This window comes from Natrix helvetica, assembly GCF_964273705.1.
Source record: "Natrix helvetica genome assembly, chromosome: 3".
NCBI classification, from domain to species: Eukaryota; Metazoa; Chordata; class Lepidosauria; order Squamata; family Natricidae; genus Natrix; species Natrix helvetica.
This window is the reverse complement of record NC_138549.1, coordinates 39,472,136-39,491,162: the sequence shown is the minus strand read 5'-3', so window position 1 is coordinate 39,491,162 and position 19,027 is coordinate 39,472,136. Positions and strand designations below refer to the sequence as shown.

General features: G+C 42.3%; 1 protein-coding gene across 2 annotated transcripts in view; it reads left to right on the top strand.

The window, feature by feature from the left end:
* Positions 1 to 19,027, top strand: part of SLC9A7 (solute carrier family 9 member A7) — a 69,522-nt gene that overhangs the window by 29,726 nt on the left and 20,769 nt on the right. For both annotated transcript variants that reach the window (XM_081949528.1, XM_081949527.1), the window contains exons 9-12: positions 685 to 773; positions 1,931 to 2,044; positions 4,933 to 5,044; positions 5,737 to 5,890. In XM_081949528.1, coding sequence (XP_081805654.1) covers positions 685 to 773; positions 1,931 to 2,044; positions 4,933 to 5,044; positions 5,737 to 5,890 — 469 coding nt within the window. The remainder of the gene's footprint in view (positions 1 to 684; positions 774 to 1,930; positions 2,045 to 4,932; positions 5,045 to 5,736; positions 5,891 to 19,027) is intronic.

The following is a 19,027-nucleotide window of genomic DNA, read 5'->3' as shown; positions in this document are numbered from 1 at the left end:
TTTTTAATAGACTGAATTTTATATAAATACAGAATTATTTATATTGAACTATTGTAGACAACATATGATCTATGTTGTATTATTTTTGGTTCTAGTAGGCTATTTACAATTTTCTTTTATCAGCAGGAAATAAATCTTTAAAAATGTTGAAGCATTGTATGAACTGAAACGTAGTACACCTAAGCACTAAGTTTCAAATATCACTGAATTGCTGAAACATATAGTAGCGTCTAGTTGTAATTTTGTCCTTTGTACCTAGATGGTTGTAGACTAAAAAAATCTAGATTGATTTCTCAATGTCAGAATGAGCCTAGTATTTTATTTCAATCTCACCAATGGTTTGAAGATTCGGGAGCTGTCAAGATTCTCTCTACAAATATGGAATATATATGATAATGGGCATCTGAGAAGATGCTGTAGGGCAGACTCTACAACAGTTTTCTTGGTGCTCCTAGGAATACAGAGCTAGGTATCTAGGACCTATGTTAATATCTTCAAGTAGGATTAAGCTCTGTTGCTTTTCATGGGGATACATGCCTTAGAAGAGGTTAATGGTCCTCATAGGCAAGCCAGATATTCAATACTCTAGGAATGAAAGAAAAAATATTTAAAATCTTAATGAGCATAAAAAAGAGACAATCTACAGTTTTTTAATGTTTCTTTTTATTGCTGTTTTCTTGACAGGGGTAGTATCTGTTCTTTTCTGTGGTATAACACAAGCTCATTACACATACAACAATCTATCGGTTGAATCAAGAAGCCGAACCAAGCAGGTGAGGAAAAAAATTCTTGGCTTTGCTGTGTAAATAGGCATGATTTGTATTATTAAATGCATTTATTGTGTCAGGTGGTTCTTACTTGATAAGAACAGAAAACGCTTTTTGCGGTTAATAAAATTGATGAACTGAAATATATGATTGGGAAAACAATCAAGTGCAGTCTTCTTTGGATTGTAACCCAGACCTCAGGGATTCCGAGTTGTACGTTGAAATGTACTCTGTCATGTTCCCCAAAACATCCTTAGGCCTACAGAACTATGGGGCTGGGACAAAGATTCTTGATTATTCTTCTATACTTTTCCCTGTGTGTGACTGATGTATTCCCATCTTTGACACATGATTCTGCTAGGATACCTTTCATGAGTTATGGCAGGATTGGGACCTTCTTTTATTCAGTGGTTTCAGCTGTGCTGGGACATTTAAGGACTAAAGCAGCGACAACATGGTCTGTTCTTCCTATATGACTAAATGATTGTGACGCAAAGTCCAAACACTGGTATCTATAGATATGGTGATACACTGTTCAATATTCAGCTAATGGAATACTAGGAACCTCTTATGCTACTCATTGTAGTATATGAGATGATACATAAAAGACATCTGATTCGTAATTAGCTTTAGTGGTTTAGTTTTTAGGGGGGTTAGTGTTATAGCTCTGAACAGGAATCTTAGGTGCTTCACATGTTGCTGAATAATTATTCATAAGATAATTATCATAAAACAGGAATTCCTTTCTGATCTTGCTGGATTACAACTCTCATCATCAGCTATGCTGCTCGGATTGCTGCAGATGTGCACAGCTGATGAGGAGAGTTATAGTCCAGCAAGATCAGAAAGGAATTCCTGTTTTATGATAATTATCTTTGCTATTCTGGAAGACAATTCAAATTATTTATTAGGAAAAGCTGAATTTGGGAATTACCTTCTTGACATTATACTATCTCAGGTGTATAATTTCAGATGCACAGTTATAAAATGATAAAAACAATTGTAATAAACTGACATTAATTTCCCATTATTTTCTATCATTACATAGATGTTTATTTTATTAGCATGAGCTTTAGGAAAGACAAGAATACATAGATATTTATATAAAATGTCAGGTATATTGAATGCAACTGGCAAACTAATCTTTTCACATTTACCCTCAGCTCTTTGAAGTTCTGCATTTCCTGGCTGAGAATTTCATATTTTCTTATATGGGCTTAGCTTTGTTTACTTTCCAGAAGCATGTTTTCAGCCCCGTTTTCATAATTGGAGCTTTTGTATCCTTTTTTCATGTTTCAAATGTATGTTTCAAAGGTTTCAGAAGTTTTGTCCATGTTTTTATGGAGTTGAAATAAGATATTTTTAAAAGTGCAATCCCATAGATGTCTACTTAGAAATAAGTCCTATAGAATTCATAGGATTAGCTCCTAACTACATGTGTTTAGGGTTTCAGCTGTATTTTATAGCAGGTTGGAAATCAGTCTAGAGTAACTTTTGCTGCAGCCTCTTTTATAAAACCATGGCTTTTGAATTTTGTGTTGCCGTAATCCAAACAAGAGAATGGAGCTTCTTAAACTATAATCTATTAGATATTATATCTGAAGAATAAATATTAGAAAAAAATGTTATCTCTGTCTTTGAGTCAGAGTATTGTGTTGGATAAATCTGTGTACTTGCATGATCTCTGAAACCTGCGTATTTATTAAGGCAAGTATGAGATTTGAGAAACCTTCAGAAGAAGGTAGACAACATGTGTTAAAGTCAGATGACAACAAGTCAAATTCTGGTATCTTCTGATGTTCTCAAGAGTCTGAGAGTAAAACTGAAGGAGAAGTAGTTTGGCGATAAGAAAAAAAAATCATGGAAATACAATTTTGAAAAATATAATTACGTTAGAATTACTTTAGTTTCATATTCTGAGAAAGATGAAAAAGAAGAACATGGTACTTGCTGAAAACTAGAAAATGGAGAATTATACTTTCAGATGAAAATTGAGGGATGAGGAACTTTATTGTTCCTAAATATATCATGCACGAGGGGGAAACCCAAACTTAATCTGCCTTCAGGATTAAGTTTAAAAAATGCTTTTATTATCATACCTTTGCCGATTCTGTTACACTTCTGAGGCTGTGTAGTCAACCCTAGAGAGAAATTTACTCTAAACCAGAATCTACTTTTTATTCCCTCTCAATCATTTTCATATAGTGACGGCAATATCTTAAGTTGTACTGGTTATTGTTAATATTTATGATGCAGTCTTTAGAGAATTGATACTAAAAGGTTTCTCTTCCTCTTCTTTTTGCTGTCCTGTACTTGATTTCTCCATGGAGAGCATTAACAGTGTCAGGTTTGGTTGTCATTCAGATGAGAGATCTGGAGGAAATCTCAAGAATATAGACCAAAGTATAGTTGAAGAAACATCCCCCCATGAAAGGAATGGTGAAATTTTTTTGTACAGTTAGTCATTGACTTATCACCATTCAGTAAACATTCAAAATTGCTATGGTGCTGAATGAAGGGATTTACAACCCGTACCCAAAGTTTTGGCTTCTGAGCTCCCCTACATTCAAATGATCACAATGCGGGCGCTTGGCTACCATAGGAGCACCACCCACCTGTCTTCCCTCCATTTTGCTGGGCTGGGTGCCTTGGGCCTACTTCCCACCTGACTGGATCCCTATAGGCCTTGGAGCCTGCTTCCCCCTACACGTATGAGACCCTTGGGCCTCTTTTGCAACCCGTCATGCCGTGCTCCATTTACTTCTTCCAAAGATCCTCTTTCAGAAAGAGAATCAGGCAATGTCCCACAGCCTTCCTATGTAGAAGCTGCCTCTTGTTGTTTTGGGATTGGCTAAAATTCTCGCATTCCAAGAATTAAGTAATAATTACATTTCCTTATCTTCTTACAAAGATTTATTGGCTTGGAGCCTGCATAGTTTGCTCCAAAACCTGTAACAGAGGTAGAAATTCAAAGTACTACTGGTACTATTTTGCCCTACAGCATTGATGTTTCAGCATGAAAAGATGATTAGGAGAGCCTATTTATTTATGGATTTCGCAACTCTGCCTTCGGGTTCAGTTTTATTGGTTCAGCAACAGTAACATTCTTTGGAGCTACTCTCGTGTGTCCTTGTGTCTCTGTTTTCATTGAGCTGACCAATGCCCTTTAGGAAGGCTCTTGTAACATTCACATGTATGTAGAATTGACAACTAAGGCTTTATTTCAAAGAAACCTTGTTCTTCCTCTTTATCTTAAATCTTCTAAGCCAATTTAGATTAGCTCTGTGGAGCACCTCTTCCTGTTAACTTTTATATAGGCACTCAGTTTTAAGTGTTCATAAACATTCAGTAAATACTTCTTCTTAAGCACTTGCAAGTGAGCAATGTACATAGGCAAATGAGCACTTAAAAATCAAGCCACAGTTTTGCAGGTGGATGCAATATGGAGTATACTCTGTATGCAAGGATTTTCTCATTTGAATTGACTTGGCAAAGAAGTGCAATTTATCTTCTGCCTGCTTTCCCTAAGGATCCATTATTGGCTTTCATGATATGAATGGTTTCTTAGTGACCAATGCAGGAGGAAGATTGACTGACTGTTAATCCTATTTTATTTCTCAACAGCAGCCTTATGCTTACTGCAGATAATGAAGAACAAATAGATAGCAAGAGATGTTGGTTCTCTTAGTATTGAAGTAGAGGCTTCCCTTGTTCAAACCTCACAACAAACAGATTTCAATGGAACAGAGGCTCTCTCAGAAGATGTTAGGATGTAAATATTACATGTTTAAGAATAAGAAAAGGGTTTGTTACATGAGAAAGAGATGTTAAAGAATACTTATTCTTAAAATTATTAAATTAAATTGTCTGAGTTTTAGTCTTAGTCTTAATAAGATGTTTTACCATTTTATATTTTGTAATTCTGCTATGTTCCAGTGTTGTTTAGTAGAGCAGTATTCCCTGCTTTGCATTTGTTTTTTATGAGTCATTGCTTTGTTTTGGTTCAGATTTGTGTTTTATGCTAGTCATTGACTGAAATAAGGCAATTTGATGTTCGATGTAATATTTGATATTCTTAAAATTAATGAAATTACTTGAAAATAATACAAGAGATGTATATACTGTATATATGCCTGTTGGATTCTTAACCAAAAGTTGTGGTTAGCTAGCGGTTTTCCTGGGACGAGCTGCACACATCTATCCACTCTCTTTCTTCCTGAATTTGGGTAGAAGGCACAAGATCTCCTGGAATTTTCAACATATGATGATGTTTTCAGGTAAATCAATAAGACAAAGCCAATAAAGAGGGTTTCCTTAGTCCTTTGAAAACAATAACATTTCTTGTTAAAGTAAACAAAAATAAAAATTCTAAAGTCATGTCAACCCTCTAAACAGATCACAATTTATCTCTGGAAATTTATCTCTGGAAATCTGAAAGAACTACCAGAAGGGGAAAAAAATAAGCAGTTAAAAAGTGGCAGTCTCTGGGATTCAACACTGACTTGAATGGATAATACACACAGAGAGACACAAAGATTTAAATATGTCTTGAAAATATATTCTACAAGTCAAATGTTGGGATGTCAAATGCTATTGCAACTTGGGTCCAACTGCTAAATTCTTCCTCAAGTTTCATAACTTTGGGCTTTCCCACCATTTACTGTGGGTTTTTTTCCCCCGAAACTTGATTTTATAAATCACCAATTAAATGGTGGATTTCTTCTAGCTGCTTTGTTAATTGTTGAGAGGCTTGCGTAATTTTCAACAGATGCATACTGGTTTTGAACAGCATTCATATTTCATCATAGTAACAGATTCTCTTTCCTGGAGCTGAGAAACTGTGTGTAAGGTTCGTAATTATAGATTACATCAAGTATTAAGCACTGGCTTTCTGTTTGGATGGAGGTATTCAAAGCATCTCTTCTCTACTGTGTGACAACCGCCATCTTTTTGTCACTGTTGCCTGCAGGTCTTCGTGGAGCCATGGCATTTGCTCTTTCCATCCGAGACACTGCAACTTATGCTCATCAGATGATGTTCACCACAACCTTACTTATTGTCTTTTTTACTGTCTGGATCGTTGGTGGAGGGACAACACCCATGCTGTCATGGCTAAATATAAGGTATCCCGGCTGAATTTGAACCAACTTGTTCATAATTGACTTTAAAAAAAAATCAGTGTCAACATAGGTATCAGTGTCAACACGGACTAGAGCTCGTTTGGTCTACTGGTTAAAATACCAAGTTAAAAAACAGGACACTGAGTTCAAGTCCTGCTGTAGCCATGAAAGCCAGCTGGGTGACCTTCGGCCAGTCACTCTCTCTCATCTCAATCCATCTCAGTGGAGTTGTTGTTGTGTGGAAAATAGGAGGAGGAAGGCGTGTTGGATATGATTGCCCCCTTGATTTATTTGTAAAAATAATGAAGGCATGCTATAAATAAACAGAATAGTGTACTTAATTGCATAGAAAAAATAGATCATAATTCATATATTCAGAGGTTTGCTTGCTTTGAACGGTTAAACTGGTTTTGTGTATGTGTTTGTTTGTTTTTAATGGTGAAGGGAGAGTTTCAAATAGAAGATTGCTTTTGATTGATTACTAGTATGAGGAAGAATTCTAAAGCAAGGAGTTGCTTGGACCAGAATCTATAGTTCACTCATAATAAAATTACATCCTTGATTATTTTCATCATCCTTCATTTCAGCAACAAAGTTCTTTAGCATGTATTTTGTCAAATGGTCAGGAGATACTCTTTCCAAACACTTAGGATTTGTTTGGAATTTGGGATGGTTCTCTTTCTTACCCAAAGGAGAACTTTCTAGTCACTCCTGAGCTAAATCATGGATAAAGGAGTGTGCTTCCTAAAGAGACAAGCTTTTAAAGATTGGCAGTGTTAACCTTGTCTCCTTTTAATTAAGCTGAGTCTGTCTGTCTGTATCAGATAGAAAATCATATAAGCTGCAGGACATAAAACAACCCAGATGATGGCAGTCATGGGCAATTGTAATACAAAGAGAAGAGAAGGAGGAGGAGGAGGGATCATAATACCGTTGTATTAGTTGGTTAGAGTTTGAGGCATTGCCAGTTAATCATATTAGAGGTTACAGGTAATCCTCATCTTACGACCACAATTGAGCCCAAAATTTATGTTGTTAAGTGAGAAATTTGTTAAGTGAGTTTTGCCCCATTTTATGGCTTTTCTTGCCTCATTTGTTAAGTGAATCACTGAAGTTGTTAAATTAGCAACGCGGTTGTTAAGTGAACTTGGCTTCCCCATTGACTTTGCTTGTCAGAAGGTTGCAAAAGGTGATCACATGACCCCAGGATACTGCAACGGTCATAAATATGAACCAGCCGTCAAGCATCCAAACGTAAATAAGGTGACCGTGGGGATGCTGCAACAGTCATAAGTGTGAAAAATGATCATAAGTCATTTTTTTTCAGGGCCACTGTAACTTCGAATGGACACTAAACAAACTGTTGTAAGTCGAGGACTACCTGTATCATCCCTGCAGCTGAAGAATATTCTAGCTGAGGTTAATAATAGCGTACTTTGGCACAGTAAGAAACATAGCTGTTACTGATCTTGCTTGTGTTCAGAGGCAATGTGCAGAGGAGGGATTCCGTTTAACTGAACTTATAATTAGAGTATAAGGTGAGGATTACTAGTGAAAACAAAGGATAATATTTCCAAGTGAAAAGTTATGTGCATTTGTTATCAGGCAAACTTCCAATACAAGTTTTTTGTTTACCTTATTCAGTTAGATATCTTTAGCCAGTATTAATGTCCTGCACAATGTTTTGGCTTAATTACTTTGAAGATTTCTTAAAGGTTCTTCATTAGTAAATGCTTGAAAAGAGGGAGCCTTTGTTATAACCTAATTCATTAAGATGGAGGATTGCATTACGTTTAAGTGCTGCATAAACATGAGCGCTTAGCATCCAGTTATCTTTCAGATCTTCTGCCTTTAAAGAAAAAGAATGCTTGAATCAGGATATCCTAAACCACTATGATGCAGAAAAGAGCTGATAATCTGTTTACAGTTGCTTACAGTTCTGACAAAGGAAATGGAGGCGGCAGCTAAAATGTTTTCTGTAAAACAAAGTTTGTGCTCTAAAAATCAATAATTTGAAATGTCTTGTTTTTTGTTAATGTACACCAGAGAGATTTACTCACTTGGGAGCGGTTCCAAGAGTCTGTGCTAAGCACATAATATTACCCAGCCACTGAATAGGTTTGTGTGGTAATAGTATAGGATAGTGTTGACCAGTTTACAATATTACAATTTCAGATCATGGCTAAAGAACCAATACAATACAATACAATAGTAGAGTTGGAAGGGACCTTGGAGGTCTTCTAGTCCAACCCCCTGCCTAGGCAGGAAACCCTATACCGTTTCAGACAAATAGCTATCCAACATCTTCTTAAAGACTTCCAGTGTTGGGGCATTCACAACTTCTGGAGGCAAGCTGTTCCACTGATTAATTGTTCTCACTGTCAGGAAATTTCTCCTCAGTTCTAAGTTGCTTCTCTCCTTGATTAGTTTCCACCCATTGCTTCTTGTTCTACCCTCAGGTGCTTTAGAGAATAGTTTGACTCCCTCTTCTTTGTGGCAACCTCTGAGATATTGGAATAATGCTATCATGTCTCCCCTAGTCCTTCTTTCTCTTAAGCTAAACATACCCAGTTCCTGCAACCGTTCTTCATATGTTTTAGTCTCCAGTCCCCTAATCATCTTTGTTGCTCTTCTCTGCACTCTTTCTAGAGTCTCCACATCTTTTTTACATCGTGGCGACCAGAACTGAATGCAGTATTCCAAGTGTGGCCTTACCAAGGCATTATAAAGTGGTATTAACACTTCACGTGATCTTGATTCTATCCCTCTGTTGATGCAGCCTAGAACTGTGTTGGCTTTTTTGGCAGCTGCTGCACACTGCTGGCTCATATTTAAATGGTTGTCCACTAGGACTCCAAGATCCCTTTCACAGTTACTACTACTGAGTAAGGTATCACCTATACTGTACCTGTGCATTCCGTTTTTGTTGCCTAAATGTAGAACCTTACTCTTTTCACCATTGAATTTCATTTTATTAGATAGTGCCCAATGTTCAAGTTTGTCAAGATCCTTCTGTATCTTAAGCCTATCTTCTGGAGTGTTGGCTATTCCTGCCAGCTTGGTATCATCTGCAAATTTGATGAGTTCCCCATTTATTCCCTCATCCAAATCATTGATGAAGATGTTGAAGAGTACTGGGCCTAAAACAGAGCCTTGGGGTACTCCACTGCATACTTCCCTCCATGTAGATGCAGTTCCATTGAGAACTACACGTTGAGTGCGGTTGGTCAGCCAGTTACCAATCCATCTGGTGGTGATGCTGTCTAACCCACATTCTTCTACTTTATCTAGTAGTAGGTTATGGTCTACCTTATCAAAAGCCTTACTGAAGTCCAAGTAAACTATATCAACGGCATTCCTCTGGTCCACTAATTTTGTCACATTATCAAAGAATGAAATAAGATTAGTCTGGCATGATCTGTTTTTGACAAATCCATGTTGGCTTTTGGCTATTACTTTGTTTGCTTCTAGGTGTTCGCAAATTCGTTGCTTGATTATTTTTTCCAGAATCTTTCCTGGTATTGAGGTTAGGCTGATAGGTCTGTAGTTTCCTGGATCTAATTTTTTCCCTTTTTTGAAGATGGGAACCACATCAGCTCTTTTCCAGTCCTCTGGTAGTTCCCCGGTGTTCCAGGATCTCTGAAAGATATAATTCAGTGGTTCTGAGATCTCGTCTGCTAGTTCCTTCAGAACTCTGGGGTGTAATCCATCCGGTCCTGGTGATTTGAACTCATCTAGGGTAGACAGGTGCTCACTTACCATTTTCTTCCCTATTTCAATTTGTGTTCCTAATTTTGTGGTGCTGCTTTTGATAGGTTGGACTGTTTTATCCCTTTGTGTAAAGACAGATGCAAAACATGAGTTAAATAGTTCTGCTTTCTCCCTGTTGCTTGTCACCTTCTTGCCACTTTCTCCTAGCAATGGACCAATTGTTTCCTTAACTTTTTTCTTGTTTTTAACATGTTGGAAGAAGCTTTTTTTGTTAATTTTTACTTTTGTGGCAAGCCTTTCTTCATTGTGAGCCTTAGCTTTCCTCACTTCATCTTTACAGGCTCGGGCTATTTGCTGATATTCTGCCTTAGTTATGTCCCCCTCCTTCCACTTTTTATACTTACTTTTTTTGTCTTTCAGTTTGTCAGATAGTTGTTTATGCAGCCATGCTGGTTTCTTTTGGGAGCTGTTGTTTTTCTTCTTCATTGGTATTGTGTTAGACTGGGCTTTTCTAATCTCATTTTTCAAAATTTCCCAAGCTTCTTGAGTTGTTTTCCCCTCGAGGATTCTCATCCATGGAATTTTTCCCAAGCTCTCTCTAAGTTTATTGAAATTAGCTTTCTTAAAGTCCAAGACTCTAGTTTGACTTTGTTCTACTACTTGTGTTTGGATAATGTTGAATTCCAATATTGCATGGTCACTTGCCCCCAGGGTTCCTATGGCTTCAACACCTTCTATCATTTCCTCTCTGTTAGTGAGAATTAAGTCCAGTATGGCTGATCCCCTTGTTTCCTTCTCTACTTTTTGGAAAACAAAGTTGTCTGCTAGGTTTGTTAGGAACCTGTTGGATCTTCCACTTGGTGCAGAGTTTGTTTCCCAGTTGATGTCAGGGTAGTTAAAATCTCCCATTACTATTGTGGTGTGCTTCCTACATACCTTAGTTAGCTGACTAGCAAAAAGTTCATCTTCTTCCTCTGCTTGGTTGGGTGGCCTGTAGTATAGACCTATGGCAATGTCATTTCCCCCACAACCTTTAATATTGACCCAAATGCATTCAAGATAGTTCTCATTATTGTTGTGCTCTATTTCTGTAGAGACATAGTTATTTCTTATATATAGTGCAACTCCACCTCCTCTTTTATTTGGTCTATTTCTTTTAAATAATTTAAATCCTTCTAGCTGTATGTTCCATTTGTCAGTTTCATCCCACCAAGTTTCTGTAATGGCAATAATATCATATCTGCCCTCTTTTACTTGAATTTCTAATTCTCCCTGTTTATTCCTCATACTCTGTGCATTGGTATATAGACATTTGAGTCCATTTTGATTGACCTTGTGTTTACTGTCTACATAACCTGTATTATGCCTGACTGCCCCTATTTTCTTGCCACTTGTGTGATTCATGCACATGGTATGACAATCACTATTACATGCTTGGTTTTGCTTGACAGCAGGAGTGATAATCTTACCCACACACACATCTATGTTACATGCATTTATAACCCTATGAATTTTAGTTTGCTGGGGACAGAGATGTTCTGTATCTATTAATTCTCTGTCCCCGCTCTTCAGTTTAAATGTTTATCAAGAAAATCTGTGAATTTAATGCCAAGTAACTCAGTTCCTTTCTTGGATGGGTGCAACCCATCTCTTTTGTACAGTTTTTCATTGGACCAGCTACAGGCTTCATGACTAATAAAACCAAAGCCTTCCCTTTTACACCACTCCTTTAGCCAAACATTAAACTCTGCTACACGCTGGCCCTTCCCTTTTTGTTCCTTATATACAGGTAAAACCTCTGAAAAGATAAGCCTACAACCTATACTATTAAGTTCATACCCCAAGTTCTGGAAATCATTCTGCACAGAAAGTACATCTTTCTGGGATAGATCATTAGTGCCAAGATGTATAATAGCATCAACGTCACAGTCCTTACTTGCATTCTTGACTATCTTAAGAATACGCCTCTTGTCTCTGCTGGCAGTAGCACCTGGCAGACACCTGACCTCTTTTAAAACCTCCTTATCCTCTCCTAAATTAACATCTCTTACGATTGAATCACCAACCAGAAGGTGACTTCTCTTTTTACATACCTTGATCTTCTTCTGCGACTGATGTGTGATACCTGGTTCCCCTTTTCGCCTTTCCGAAGAAAGTTCTTCGTTTTGGACCACGATCCCCTGCTTATTTGAGTCATCATTATCACAACTGCCTTGACCTATCTCTTTAGTGTCCCCATTAAGGTCAGCAAGGGCACTATATCTGTTTTGCTGGGTCACAGCAAAAGCTTTGGGTTTATGGTTCACAGCTCTCAACCTGCCAGATCCCACAGTTGTCCAGACAGCTCTTCTCCTGCAAGGTCTTTGTGGTAGAGGGGGCTGGTAGTGTGGCTTCACCATAGAGTGGAATGGCTGACGTAGACACCTAGTTTCTGCTTGGAGAGCACAGATTACAGATTCTAGATAGGTAATCTGCCTATGTAGACTCGTAATTTGTTTACAAAGGGGACAGTATCCAAATTTGAAAAGAGTACTGCGAAAGACAGGTGCAAAACAGCTATTACATTGAACTAAGCCAGTCATTTTGAAATAAATAAAATCACAATCTCAAACACACTAATCCAGAATGTATTATTGCTATTTTGGTTTATAGATATATGATTCGCGCGCCGTTAGGCGCGCGGGCCCCCACCTCAGTGTCTTTGTCTTGTGACTCACCCCCTCCTTCTCTCCAGCAGCTCCAATCCTAGCTTCAGGAAGGTTCAAATGATATGGAGTTTAAGGGCCCCCACCTCAGTGTCTTTGTCTTGTGACTCACCCCCTCCTTCTCTCCAGCAGCTCCAATCCTAGCTTCAGGAAGGTTCAAATGATATGGAGTTTAAGGGCCCCCACCTCAGTGTCTTTGTCTTGTGACTCACCCCCTCCTTCTCTCCAGCAGCTCCAATCCTAGCTTCAGCAAGGTTCAAATGATATGGAGTTTAAGGGCCCCCACCTCAGTGTCTTTGTCTTGTGACTCACCCCCTCCTTCTCTCCAGCAGCTCCAATCCTAGCTTCAGGAAGGTTCAAATGATATGGAGTTTAAGGGCCCCCACCTCAGTGTCTTTGTCTTGTGACTCACCCCCTCCTTCTCTCCAGCAGCTCCAATCCTAGCTTCAGGAAGGTTCAAATGATATGGAGTTTAAGGGCCCCCACCTCAGTGTCTTTGTCTTGTGACTCACCCCCTCCTTCTCTCCAGCAGCTCCAATCCTAGCTTCAGGAAGGTTCAAATGATATGGAGTTTAAGGGCCCCCACCTCAGTGTCTTTGTCTTGTGACTCACCCCCTCCTTCTCTCCAGCAGCTCCAATCCTAGCTTCAGGAAGGTTCAAATGATATGGAGTTTAAGGGCCCCCACCTCAGTGTCTTTGTCTTGTGACTCACCCCCTCCTTCTCTCCAGCAGCTCCAATCCTAGCTTCAGGAAGGTTCAAATGATATGGAGTTTAAGGGCCCCCACCTCAGTGTCTTTGTCTTGTGACTCACCCCCTCCTTCTCTCCAGCAGCTCCAATCCTAGCTTCAGGAAGGTTCAAATGATATGGAGTTTAAGGGCCCCCACCTCAGTGTCTTTGTCTTGTGACTCACCCCCTCCTTCTCTCCAGCAGCTCCAATCCTAGCTTCAGGAAGGTTCAAATGATATGGAGTTTAAGGGCCTCCACCTCAGTGTCTTTGTCTTGTGACTCACCCCCTCCTTCTCTCCAGCAGCTCCAATCCTAGCTTCAGGAAGGTTCAAATGATATGGAGTTTAAGGGCCCCCACCTCAGTGTCTTTGTCTTGTGACTCACCCCCTCCTTCTCTCCAGCAGCTCCAATCCTAGCTTCAGGAAGGTTCAAATGATATGGAGTTTAAGGGCCCCCACCTCAGTGTCTTTGTCTTGTGACTCACCCCCTCCTTCTCTCCAGCAGCTCCAATCCTAGCTTCAGGAAGGTTCAAATGATATGGAGTTTAAGGGCCCCCACCTCAGTGTCTTTGTCTTGTGACTCACCCCCTCCTTCTCTCCAGCAGCTCCAATCCTAGCTTCAGGAAGGTTCAAATGATATGGAGTTTAAGGGCCCCCACCTCAGTGTCTTTGTCTTGTGACTCACCCCCTCCTTCTCTCCAGCAGCTCCAATCCTAGCTTCAGGAAGGTTCAAATGATATGGAGTTTAAGGGCCCCCACCTCAGTGTCTTTGTCTTGTGACTCACCCCCTCCTTCTCTCCAGCAGCTCCAATCCTAGCTTCAGGAAGGTTCAAATGATATGGAGTTTAAGGGCCCCCACCTCAGTGTCTTTGTCTTGTGACTCACCCCCTCCTTCTCTCCAGCAGCTCCAATCCTAGCTTCAGGAAGGTTCAAATGATATGGAGTTTAAGGGCCCCCACCTCAGTGTCTTTGTCTTGTGACTCACCCCCTCCTTCTCTCCAGCAGCTCCAATCCTAGCTTCAGGAAGGTTCAAATGATATGGAGTTTAAGGGCCTCCACCTCAGTGTCTTTGTCTTGTGACTCACCCCCTCCTTCTCTCCAGCAGCTCCAATCCTAGCTTCAGGAAGGTTCAAATGATATGGAGTTTAAGGGCCCCCACCTCAGTGTCTTTGTCTTGTGACTCACCCCCTCCTTCTCTCCAGCAGCTCCAATCCTAGCTTCAGGAAGGTTCAAATGATATGGAGTTTAAGGGCCCCCACCTCAGTGTCTTTGTCTTGTGACTCACCCCCTCCTTCTCTCCAGCAGCTCCAATCCTAGCTTCAGGAAGGTTCAAATGATATGGAGTTTAAGGGCCCCCACCTCAGTGTCTTTGTCTTGTGACTCACCCCCTCCTTCTCTCCAGCAGCTCCAATCCTAGCTTCAGGAAGGTTCAAATGATATGGAGTTTAAGGGCCCCCACCTCAGTGTCTTTGTCTTGTGACTCACCCCCTCCTTCTCTCCAGCAGCTCCAATCCTAGCTTCAGGAAGGTTCAAATGATATGGAGTTTAAGGGCCCCCACCTCAGTGTCTTTGTCTTGTGACTCACCCCCTCCTTCTCTCCAGCAGCTCCAATCCTAGCTTCAGGAAGGTTCAAATGATATGGAGTTTAAGGGCCCCCACCTCAGTGTCTTTGTCTTGTGACTCACCCCCTCCTTCTCTCCAGCAGCTCCAATCCTAGCTTCAGGAAGGTTCAAATGATATGGAGTTTAAGGGCCCCCACCTCAGTGTCTTTGTCTTGTGACTCACCCCCTCCTTCTCTCCAGCAGCTCCAATCCTAGCTTCAGGAAGGTTCAAATGATATGGAGTTTAAGGGCCCCCACCTCAGTGTCTTTGTCTTGTGACTCACCCCCTCCTTCTCTCCAGCAGCTCCAATCCTAGCTTCAGGAAGGTTCAAATGATATGGAGTTTAAGGGCCCCCACCTCAGTGTCTTTGTCTTGTGACTCACCCCCTCCTTCTCTCCAGCAGCTCCAATCCTAGCTTCAGGAAGGTTCAAATGATATGGAGTTTAAGGGCCCCCACCTCAGTGTCTTTGTCTTGTGACTCACCCCCTCCTTCTCTCCAGCAGCTCCAATCCTAGCTTCAGGAAGGTTCAAATGATATGGAGTTTAAGGGCCTCCACCTCAGTGTCTTTGTCTTGTGACTCACCCCCTCCTTCTCTCCAGCAGCTCCAATCCTAGCTTCAGGAAGGTTCAAATGATATGGAGTTTAAGGGCCCCCACCTCAGTGTCTTTGTCTTGTGACTCACCCCCTCCTTCTCTCCAGCAGCTCCAATCCTAGCTTCAGGAAGGTTCAAATGATATGGAGTTTAAGGGCCCCCACCTCAGTGTCTTTGTCTTGTGACTCACCCCCTCCTTCTCTCCAGCAGCTCCAATCCTAGCTTCAGCAAGGTTCAAATGATATGGAGTTTAAGGGCCCCCACCTCAGTGTCTTTGTCTTGTGACTCACCCCCTCCTTCTCTCCAGCAGCTCCAATCCTAGCTTCAGGAAGGTTCAAATGATATGGAGTTTAAGGGCCCCCACCTCAGTGTCTTTGTCTTGTGACTCACCCCCTCCTTCTCTCCAGCAGCTCCAATCCTAGCTTCAGGAAGGTTCAAATGATATGGAGTTTAAGGGCCCCCACCTCAGTGTCTTTGTCTTGTGACTCACCCCCTCCTTCTCTCCAGCAGCTCCAATCCTAGCTTCAGGAAGGTTCAAATGATATGGAGTTTAAGGGCCCCCACCTCAGTGTCTTTGTCTTGTGACTCACCCCCTCCTTCTCTCCAGCAGCTCCAATCCTAGCTTCAGGAAGGTTCAAATGATATGGAGTTTAAGGGCCCCCACCTCAGTGTCTTTGTCTTGTGACTCACCCCCTCCTTCTCTCCAGCAGCTCCAATCCTAGCTTCAGGAAGGTTCAAATGATATGGAGTTTAAGGGCCCCCACCTCAGTGTCTTTGTCTTGTGACTCACCCCCTCCTTCTCTCCAGCAGCTCCAATCCTAGCTTCAGGAAGGTTCAAATGATATGGAGTTTAAGGCCCTCCACCTCAGTGTCTTTGTCTTGTGACTCACCCCCTCCTTCTCTCCAGCAGCTCCAATCCTAGCTTCAGGAAGGTTCAAATGATATGGAGTTTAAGGGCCTCCACCTCAGTGTCTTTGTCTTGTGACTCACCCCCTCCTTCTCTCCAGCAGCTCCAATCCTAGCTTCAGGAAGGTTCAAATGATATGGAGTTTAAGGGCCCCCACCTCAGTGTCTTTGTCTTGTGACTCACCCCCTCCTTCTCTCCAGCAGCTCCAATCCTAGCTTCAGGAAGGTTCAAATGATATGGAGTTTAAGGGCCCCCACCTCAGTGTCTTTGTCTTGTGACTCACCCCCTCCTTCTCTCCAGCAGCTCCAATCCTAGCTTCAGGAAGGTTCAAAGGATATGGAGTTTAAGGGCCCCCACCTCAGTGTCTTTGTCTTGTGACTCACCCCCTCCTTCTCTCCAGCAGCTCCAATCCTAGCTTCAGGAAGGTTCAAATGATATGGAGTTTAAGGGCCCCCACCTCAGTGTCTTTGTCTTGTGACTCACCCCCTCCTTCTCTCCAGCAGCTCCAATCCTAGCTTCAGGAAGGTTCAAATGATATGGAGTTTAAGGGCCCCCACCTCAGTGTCTTTGTCTTGTGACTCACCCCCTCCTTCTCTCCAGCAGCTCCAATCCTAGCTTCAGGAAGGTTCAAATGATATGGAGTTTAAGGGCCCCCACCTCAGTGTCTTTGTCTTGTGACTCACCCCCTCCTTCTCTCCAGCAGCTCCAATCCTAGCTTCAGGAAGGTTCAAATGATATGGAGTTTAAGGGCCCCCACCTCAGTGTCTTTGTCTTGTGACTCACCCCCTCCTTCTCTCCAGCAGCTCCAATCCTAGCTTCAGGAAGGTTCAAATGATATGGAGTTTAAGGGCCCCCACCTCAGTGTCTTTGTCTTGTGACTCACCCCCTCCTTCTCTCCAGCAGCTCCAATCCTAGCTTCAGGAAGGTTCAAATGATATGGAGTTTAAGGGCCCCCACCTCAGTGTCTTTGTCTTGTGACTCACCCCCTCCTTCTCTCCAGCAGCTCCAATCCTAGCTTCAGGAAGGTTCAAATGATATGGAGTTTAAGGGCCCCCACCTCAGTGTCTTTGTCTTGTGACTCACCCCCTCCTTCTCTCCAGCAGCTCCAATCCTAGCTTCAGGAAGGTTCAAATGATATGGAGTTTAAGGGCCCCCACCTCAGTGTCTTTGTCTTGTGACTCACCCCCTCCTTCTCTCCAGCAGCTCCAATCCTAGCTTCAGGAAGGTTCAAATGATATGGAGTTTAAGGGCCCCCACCTCAGTGTCTTTGTCTTGTGACTCACCCCCTCCTTCTCTCCAGCAGCTCCAATCCTAGCTTCAGGAAGGTTCAAATGATATGGAGTTTAAGGGCCCCCACCTCAGTGTCTTTGTCTTGTGACTCACCCCCTCCTTCTCTCCAGCAGCTCCAATCCTAGCTTCAGGAAGGTTCAAATGATATGGAGTTTAAGGGCCCCCACCTCAGTGTCTTTGTCTTGTGACTCACCCCCTCCTTCTCTCCAGCAGCTCCAATCCTAGCTTCAGGAAGGTTCAAATGATATGGAGTTTAAGGGCCCCCACCTCAGTGTCTTTGTCTTGTGACTCACCCCCTCCTTCTCTCCAGCAGCTCCAATCCTAGCTTCAGGAAGGTTCAAATGATATGGAGTTTAAGGGCCCCCACCTCAGTGTCTTTGTCTTGTGACTCACCCCCTCCTTCTCTCCAGCAGCTCCAATCCTAGCTTCAGGCAAGGTTCAAATGATATGGAGTTTAAGGGCCCCCACCTCAGTGTCTTTGTCTTGTGACTCACCCCCTCCTTCTCTCCAGCAGCTCCAATCCTAGCTTCAGGAAGGTTCAAATGATATGGAGTTTAAGGGCCCCCACCTCAGTGTCTTTGTCTTGTGACTCACCCCCTCCTTCTCTCCAGCAGCTCCAATCCTAGCTTCAGCAAGGTTCAAATGATATGGAGTTTAAGGGCCCCCACCTCAGTGTCTTTGTCTTGTGACTCACCCCCTCCTTCTCTCCAGCAGCTCCAATCCTAGCTTCAGGAAGGTTCAAATGATATGGAGTTTAAGGGCCCCCACCTCAGTGTCTTTGTCTTGTGACTCACCCCCTCCTTCTCTCCAGCAGCTCCAATCCTAGCTTCAGGAAGGTTCAAATGATATGGAGTTTAAGGGCCCCCACCTCAGTGTCTTTGTCTTGTGACTCACCCCCTCCTTCTCTCCAGCAGCTCCAATCCTAGCTTCAGGAAGGTTCAAATGATATGGAGTTTAAGGGCCCCCACCTCAGTGTCTTTGTCTTGTGACTCACCCCCTCCTTCTCTCCAGCAGCTCCAATCCTAGCTTCAGGAAGGTTCAAATGATATGGAGTTTAAGGGCCCCCACCTCAGTGTCTTTGTCTTGTGACTCACCCCCTCCTTCTCTCCAGCAGCTCCAATCCTAGCTTCAGGAAGGTTCAAATGATATGGAGTTTAAGGGCCCCCACCTCAGTGTCTTTGTCTTGTGACTCACCCCCTCCTTCTCTCCAGCAGCTCCAATCCTAGCTTCAGGAAGGTTCAAATGATATGGAGTTTAAGGGCCCCCACCTCAGTGTCTTTGTCTTGTGACTCACCCCCTCCTTCTCTCCAGCAGCTCCAATCCTAGCTTCAGGAAGGTTCAAATGATATGGAGTTTAAGGGCCCCCACCTCAGTGTCTTTGTCTTGTGACTCACCCCCTCCTTCTCTCCAGCAGCTCCAATCCTAGCTTCAGGAAGGTTCAAATGATATGGAGTTTAAGGGCCCCCACCTCAGTGTCTTTGTCTTGTGACTCACCCCCTCCTTCTCTCCAGCAGCTCCAATCCTAGCTTCAGGAAGGTTCAAATGATATGGAGTTTAAGGGCCCCCACCTCAGTGTCTTTGTCTTGTGACTCACCCCCTCCTTCT